General features: G+C 48.4%; 2 protein-coding genes across 2 annotated transcripts in view; one reads left to right on the top strand and one right to left on the bottom strand.

Moving 5' to 3' along the window:
* Window positions 1-291: 291 nt before the first annotated feature.
* LOC113212729 (AMMECR1-like protein) lies at window positions 292-5,462 on the bottom strand. Its single transcript, XM_026431530.2, has 4 exons — window positions 5,100-5,462; window positions 4,205-4,315; window positions 3,751-3,956; window positions 292-3,642 (listed from the first exon to the last, which is right to left on the bottom strand). Exons 1-4 carry the CDS (start codon window positions 5,324-5,326, stop codon window positions 3,470-3,472), a joined length of 717 nt encoding a protein of 238 aa, XP_026287315.1. The 5' UTR covers window positions 5,327-5,462; the 3' UTR covers window positions 292-3,469.
* A 922-nt stretch (window positions 5,463-6,384) lies between these two features.
* The window catches only part of LOC113205118 (unextended protein), a 39,185-nt gene continuing 37,359 nt past the window's right edge, over window positions 6,385-8,210 (top strand). Inside the window, exon 1 of the mRNA XM_052266291.1 lies at window positions 6,385-7,304. Within this exon, the coding sequence (XP_052122251.1) occupies window positions 6,610-7,304 (695 nt within the window). The 5' untranslated portion in view covers window positions 6,385-6,609. The remainder of the gene's footprint in view (window positions 7,305-8,210) is intronic.

Genomic DNA, 8,210 nt, shown 5'->3' with positions numbered 1-8,210 from the left:
TTGTAGTCGTTCTGCTGCTGGAGAGAAATGCGTCTCTGATTGGACAACCACAGCCTGCCCCTTCCTGGCATTCCCCCTTCCTCACCAGTAATGTGGCACAGTCGTAGGAGCCCGTGCCCAAGCAGACAGCTCTCCCCCAGTCGACAGGTAATATCAACTCATCAAAACGAAATGCAAAGTCGAAGTCGACGTCCGTTCCCACCGTCACTTTGAAATGGCATGACTTCACAATTGCATGGGTTCCTTGAAATCCGTCCGGTGTCACACAAAATAATTTACAGTGGGGCGGCATACATTTAAAAAAATCATTTATTTGTATCGTAAGATTTTACACAAGATACTTGGCTATGGTAACACACGAGAGCACAAAAATACCACCCGCCCAAAAATAGTGAAAATATTAGTCGATATAATATTAGGACTTTCTTTGGGTACTTCAATATAAGTGAAGAAAATGTTACAAATTATGTCAAGAAAGATACAAGGAAGTCTTGTTGCAGCAAAACCCTCACAACAGCTAAAGCAAATAAATTGAAGTATGCATTATCTGTTGGAGAATGTTGTCTGAACACAAGACATTTTAATTATCACAACATACTTGTAAAGACAGCAAACATGACATCACATACATATTGAGTTTTTCACTTGGATGGACTTAGTATACAAAAGTTAGTACTTAAATGAATAGACATTAAAGGAAACAAGTTTTCAGCTACTTAAGTTTGTGCTTTGTAAATAAATCCTAATAATTATAGCACAGTGGGGTGAGATGGTGGCAGCACTCAGGGCATCTCTCCACTTTGATAAAACTTACAGAAGTCTAATTTAAATCTTTAAATTTGCTGTGATGGGAAGATTATCAAATGGGAAAAAAGCCTGTCTGATTTAGACTAAATGTGACATTACTGATAAAAAAAATATTTTTTATTTTTTTAAATGATTGGTGGGTAGCAGGGAGACTAATTAAAACTGCAGCTTACTCCACACCACCAGCACAGAAAGCACTTCCTTGTCAAACACGAATTTACAGAAACTACAGTCATTGTCTTTAACTACCACTCTGGTTGCACCCGTCCCACACATTCACGCACTCATTAGAAAAAGAGGACTAAATAATGGAGACAGTGTCCAATCATGGTGCACACAGAATTAATAAAAATCAATGGTAATCAAAATTAAAGAACTCATATACACATGTACACACAGAATATGCTGGCAAATAGACTTTATAAGAAAAAGCTATCAGAAATTGAGAAAAATCTACCTCTTTCTAGACTACTTTATAAATTGTTGTAACACAAATTGGATTAAAGTTGGCTCTGAATTAGATTACTGCTTGAACTTGTAGATGTCGTGACTCCTTATTTTAAGGCAGATTGGACAAGACTGCCTGACATAATGAATGAGCGTACGGTTCTGTTTAGAATGATTAGATTGTTAACAGTGCAAAAATGTCTGTCAATCCTTCACATAGCAATCCCTGGAATAGATGGGTTGGCTGAATTGTAAGTACAGAGGAGACGATTACAGCAGACAAATTGTAAGGCCTGTACACGTTTCAGTTCTAAGTTCTAAGACATTGTGGCAGTTTCACTGGAATAAAAGATGTATAAGTACTCATAACAGAAACAGAACTAAATGAGACACAGGACAATAACACAACAGTTTCATGGAAAACTGTAGAACAATGTCTTGATAAAAATGGCAGTGAATGGACACAAGTACAGATGTTACGGCCATTACAGAGGTAGATGTTGAAACAAGTCAACATTTCATTCTGAAATTGCTTTAAATGTGCAACATTTTGTTTGCAAAAGGTGCAAAACATTTTTGCTCCACAGGAGCAACAATTAACATTTGTTGAAAATGACAGAATATCAAAATACTGGTCTGGGTCAAGGAAACAGTTCACTGTTTTGAAGAAACAAAACCAAACTGATCCTATGACCCATTATCTTTTCAAAACTAAACTAATAAAGATAAAAATATTGGAATCTAAAAAAAAATATTTTGACATTTAAGATGCCAAACAATGACAAAATTTTCAAACAAAACTAATATTGCAGAAAGTTGAAAAAATATTCACGGAGAGAAAAATCATAACAAAATTGTTAACTGGAACTGGAAATCAGAACAAAGCAGTTGGGAAAAGTAGACAAAGGGCATTTAGTACCACAGGTAAATTCATACAATTACACTTTGACAAGTGTGCGGCTGGAATCTTGTTAACAGCAATGGATAAATTGTATATCCAGGAAGGGCGACACTTTTCAAATTAATAGCCTATGTTTAATAGGAGAAGAAACATGACGACGTACTTGTAATTATACTTAGCATTAGCATAGGTATTTTTTTTCTGTTTTGTTTTTCTTTTCAGAAATAGATTAAAGCCATTAATCCTAAAATATTCCAAATTTGATCAAGAGTAACCTTCACAATATAATGTATTCATGATAAAGAAAATCATTTCTTTTTGCATTTCTGTTTAAGCACCCAGTGCCTATTTTTCTGGCAGTTGATGGTTGTCACTTGGTTTCCAGTGACATGCGTGGATAAAGTCTCCAGATCTCTGACAGTCATTAAAAAAGTAAATTTTACTGAATGTTTGAAGTAGCTAACAGATCAATAAAATAGTGGTGGAACTTTTGAGCATTGCTATCAGATTGTTTCACCATTTACTGATGACGTGGCATATAGAACGGTGAGAGCAGCACAACATAGCTACAAACAGGCAGTGTCCATTAATACCTCATGTCAGGAAGCCACATAAAACACATGGATCACAAAATTAATCACTGAATTAACAATCGCACAACAATTGTTAAAAAGACAACACGTCAATTGAGATGATAATATATAAAATGAAAGAAAAAAATTTCTCCTTAAACGCAAGCGCCGTTGAAGGTCGCTAAGAGAGATCACAGTAGTGCCACTCTGGTACGAGGCTTACTGAGGCGGCAGTTCCCACGCCGCCAGCACCCGCCCAGCTCCGGCTCCTGTCCCTCGAGAGGGTGCTCGTGCTCGCCTCGGGGGAGAAGCTGGAGAACGTGTGTGGTCCGGGACGCACGTCCCAGGTGTCGGCCGACCAGGACGGCGTCCAAGAGGCGTGGCAGGGGAGCGCGGCGAGGCCGGCGACGACGTGGTCAGGCGGCAGTGGGTGGTAGGTGGGCCGTGGCCGGCTGGCGCGCTGGCGGGACCCAGGGCGCGGGAGCGTGGCGACGACGGTCTTTATGCAGCTGGAGTGGCCGAGGCCGTGGTGCTCGCCGGCGGTCCTGGAAGTCCACGACGACGACGCCCCTGGGAGTGCCGTCCTCCGGTAGCGGTCGCCCGCGGCCTCGGAGGCGTGCTGGCGCTGCTGCAGCAGCTGCAGGCGCGACAGGCGCTCGTCGACGGCGGTCAGGTCGAGGGCGGCGTCGGCGGCGTGGTGGTGGTGGTGAGGGCGCGCGCCGCCGCCGCCCCGGAGCGTGGGCTAGCAGCGGCGGTGGGGGCTGCGCCAGTTGGCCAGGTAGTCCGGGTACGCGACGGCCACCTTCTCGCTCTGGTAGCGGACCAGCTTGATGGTGCGGCGGAACTCGGGGGTGACGGCGCCCTTGAAGCCGCCCTTGCGCAGGAGCGAGTCGATCGTCTGGATGCGGTCCCAGCCTGCGGACGAGAGGGCGGCGAGTTAGCGGCTCGTCAAACTGACAGGGGGGAAGACCGGCGAGTGCAAGGGCTGCCTGCATGGTGCGCAGTGTACTACAACTCACTCACCCTGTTCGGGGGCCACCTCGGGCAGGTAGGTGGCCGAGCGCTTGTTGCCCTTCTCGTTGAGGAACTCGATGCGGATGCCGTGGACGCCCACCGTCCAGTCCAGGTAGTCCTGGGCGTCCTCGAAGTGGCGCAGGATGGAGACGGCCACGCGCAGGCGCGGCAGCTCCTCGGGCGTGATGGGGCTGAAGCGGGAGTCGCGGACCGCGCTGTGGGGGAGGGACAAAATAAACGAAAATGCCGATGAAAAACGAGCTGATATTTTTTTTGGCCATGTTGTCTGCTCTCAACCTTTTGCTTTCCGTCCCTAGACTAGGGCATTCTAACCAACCCTAACCCCCACCACCCTTTTCAAAAAAAAACTATAAAATATTCTTGGCACGAGAAATCTTATGAGTGGTTAAGAACCAGGTAGTAAGAGATGAGTTACAAATTTTAAGAAAGTTGACCGACTTACCTCGTGATAGCATATTCACGTAGACCACAGTGGAGGTTCATAGCAGAGAATGTACCAATACAGCCCCTCAGCCGCCGATCTTTTCCAATTTCCCATGTCACAAAGAGGGGACTGAAAATAATTAAGTCGTTTTAGAACGAAGAGTTGAGAGCTTTTTACACCCTGAAATTATTGATGATGTCAAAACTGTGCTATTTTTAATACTAGTCTGGGGCCACAAACCCTAAACAAAGAAAAACATACACAAAGAAAATGCCAGAGATGAATCATAATCTGCACCAGAAATTGGGCTTGTCAAACTTAAATTAAAATTACTGTAAACTGAGGCTATTACTCATTTATTGAGGATTGGTGAAGTATGTCAATTAATAACAGAACGTAAAATCAACCCTATAGCAATTTATATAAGAAGACATTGTCTTCAGCTTTAAAATAAGACTTACGGAAACTATTTTTAACAACTAGAACATAATCTATAAGTTTTAAACAAATGTTCTGAATTGGACCTGAGTTACTCTAGTGGGCAATAGTGACCCCAGTTTATGGTAATTATAATTGTGACAATCACTGAATCAAAACAAAGACAAAGGCAACGGCAAGTGTTTTGAAGAAATTAAAGAATATAGCTGTAACATATATTCTATTCTGAATTAAAATTAAAACAGAATTTGAAGGCACAAACAGAACTGTCCAAGAAGAAAAGGGAGTGTAATAAAATACCTACATTAAGTAGGTATAGGTTATGTTTTGGTTCAGGATAAATCACTGACCTACATAACCCTTAAGATTACCACATAAAAATACACTTCATAAAGAAGTTATAATACTGCTTCGTCCAGCACAACAATAAATTTATTATGTTAATTAGAGCAAAATAAATAAATGATAAACTCACTAGGAATCATTGCAGAAGTTTGGGTTCTTTGGTGGCTCCAGACTGTGCAGGTGACAATACAAAACATCGAAGCAGAAAAATCCCATTTCTGGCTGGGCTACGATGCCGTTATCGAGTCCGTTGGGAACGACGGACGTCCCGGTGCCCGTCCCCGAGTGCCCGTTGCATGTTACACTCGAGGAATTGTTCAGTTTCTGCTTCTTGGCTCCACAACACCCAGATGCCATCTTCACTCTTTTCTCTGTCCTCTCTCTCTCTGCAAGCACAGCACAACCAGCACAACCGCACCACAAGCCCGAGCCACGAGCTCCGAGCCTGCTGCTGCCTGCTGTGCTGCCTGCCAGCCCTGTGCGTTGGGTTGCCTAGCTGGCTGGGAGCCAGGCTATAATGACGTCAGCTGTTTGGTTTGTGTTTTGGTAGAGGGCAGCACCGTGCACACTCGGCTGGGAAGGGATCAGCTGATCTGCGGCGACGGTGGTCGCGGGTCGCGGGGGACGGTGGCGGTGAGGCGGCGTGGCGAGAGCAAAATGCACGAGCACGGGGAGACGTGGATATGGACTGGAGTGGATGGATGACCACCGAGGCAAAAGCCACAAACGTGTGGTTAGGGTGCTGCGTGGGATTTCCCTATAGTTGGAGAGGGAACCGTCCACACGACGAATTCAGTCGCAAAACCCGTCTGTGTGCATGCCTGATTCGATGCCACAATAATCTCGATTGCGACATTCTGACATTTCTCATTCGAAGGTGCATACTTTCGGGTATTTAATGTGCTTATGTCACATTCGGTGCATTCAGGGGCCACAAATCACGAATCGACCCGGTGGCTCCCTCTGTGCTCCGCCGCGCGCAACCCGTCCCCGCGGCTCGCGCGTGTGCGGTGGTGGGCCCTGGCGGCGGGGAGGGGTACTAGCTGGCGAGTCTAGGAGGTCTAGCTGCAGCAGCGTTGCCCCGTTCACGCCAACTTTTCACTCGGCCGGCGAATAGCTGGCAGGGGGGTCGGTAGGTCTATTCGACCGTGATGCGGCGTCGGGCTCTGGCTCCTCCAAGTTCCACGACCGCCCGCCAGAGCTTTCAGCAGCGGCGCCGAACGGAGCGACTCCAACCCCAAAGAGCATCCATCGTCGCGAGTCGCGAGGTCCGCGAGTAGCGCCAGCGCCAGCCAGCGAGCGCCTCCTCACCTCACCTCCTCTCCACCTCAGCCTCAGAGAGACCCCCCCAACCGGCTGCGCATGCGTGGCGCACGCCCTCTCGCTCGCACGCGCGCCCGGCCCGGCGGCCGCGAGAGCGAGACGGAGACAGAGCATGCCCCTCCGCATTGCGAACACAACACGAGCCGCGAGCGAGCTCAGCCGAGCCCCGCGGAGCCGAGCCGGGCGGGACGCGGGGGGGCCGAGCCGAGCCGAGGCTATATAGTTGAGCGAGCTGCGTCGGGGCCAGCCAGTATAGCGAGCGCGCGGAGCACGCCCGTTGCTGCAGCACGGACGGGAGTTTCGTGCATCGAATCACTATGCGAAACCCCCTTCGTCTAGCCCTGGGCACCGTCACCTTCCTCTCAGTGTTCGCCGCCCTGGGCCTGTGCCTGCCGGCAGGGTCCGGGGCGGACCTGGCCCTCAAGGGGGTGGTCCTGCCCCCCGCGCTCCCCGCGCTGCACACCGAGGCCGTGTCCGTGCTCAACGTCTCCAGGACCCCCGCCGACCCCGGCCTCGGCTTCCCGGGGCTCGTGCACGACGTCCTGCTCGTGGAGCTGCTCGTCAGCGGGTCGCCGGAGCGCGGCAGCCTCCAGGACCTCGCCGAGGACACCCAGTTTCGCCTGACAGCCGACCCCGCGAGCTGTGGCGTCCAGGATGACGACGACGGCGACGACGACGTCCTACCGCGGTCGTCCACCGTCGAGGTGGCCGACGACGAGGCCGCGAATGTGAACGCTGTGCGCACTGCCACTGGCACTAGGACTAAAGCCGCCAAAGTCCGGCGCTGGCTAGCGGTGAAACATAACCTCACCACTTCGCGGTTCTACGTGTGCGCCAGGGCCGCCCGGGCGCGAGCCCCGCCAGGTGGGCAGGGTGACGCGCGTAGTGGCTCTGAGGGCAGGACGTCCCCGCCGTGGAAGCACCAAGGTGCTCATGTAGTGCTCGACCTGGACGACAGCGACGTCGGCCTGCTCAACCCGTTCGCGCCGCCCGACCTGCACATCCCACAGCGGTGAGTGCTAGCGATATGTGATAATGTCAGAGATAACACTCTCGCCGATGGGGAGAGCAGGGACACGACGTGGTTTAGTCGGTAAGGTTCCGAGCTGTAGTCGTGTCCCTTGACATGCTCCCAGCACCGTCACCGTCACGCTTCAAGGCGGCAGGATCTTTGTTTACTAAGTGGTCCATCAGCAAGGTGGATGTCAGGGTTCCAAGCTGCAAGTTACTCACCATGTCACTATTTCTGCAACACTTTTGTTCCACGCATCAATAGTTTCAATCAATTTCATCTCAAAAATTTTCTCCCCTTTTTAGATTATCTATTTATCTTCATTTAACGTAGGTTTGTATGGGATGTAAGTTTGACTGAATGATAGGATTTCCTTTAATTTTGGGTATTAAACTGTGTCTCGTGCAAATTGAAGGAGTAGCTGGCACTTTATGGATATTTTTTGAAAGAATATTTCATTTTTTTTCTTTCATTCCACATTTTTCTTTTTAGCGGATATTCATTTCTCCTGCTCTTATCTCAGCTGTGTCCCTGTCAAGATAAGAGGGCCTTGCCCTACATACGTTACAAAGGCTGCACAGATGTGAACTCGACATAAACCCTCTACCCTCTATTTACCTCACAACCGTAATTTTACGACAACTGCCATCTCTGTCGGAAGAATTTACTACTTGCCCGTAGCTTTACGGATTTGTCGATTGTTTCTCTTAGATGTAATCTGCCAACACTGGAAGGTGTATATTTATTGTGGTGAAAATCTGTCATTGTTTCCAAAACTGAAGAGTCATACCTCCTCCTTTAAAAAAAAAAGTTTTTAAAAAAATAGCAGCTAAAGCTACAGGCTTGGAGCACCCATCATCCTTTTGGGAAATCAGTTGCGGGTGTGCCGTCCGGCCGGCGCATGAG

Source organism: Frankliniella occidentalis, unplaced genomic scaffold (genome assembly GCF_000697945.3).
Source record: "Frankliniella occidentalis isolate FOCC.00 unplaced genomic scaffold, Focc_3.1 Scaffold37, whole genome shotgun sequence".
NCBI classification, from domain to species: Eukaryota; Metazoa; Arthropoda; class Insecta; order Thysanoptera; family Thripidae; genus Frankliniella; species Frankliniella occidentalis.
This window is presented reverse-complemented; position numbering and strand designations above follow the sequence as displayed.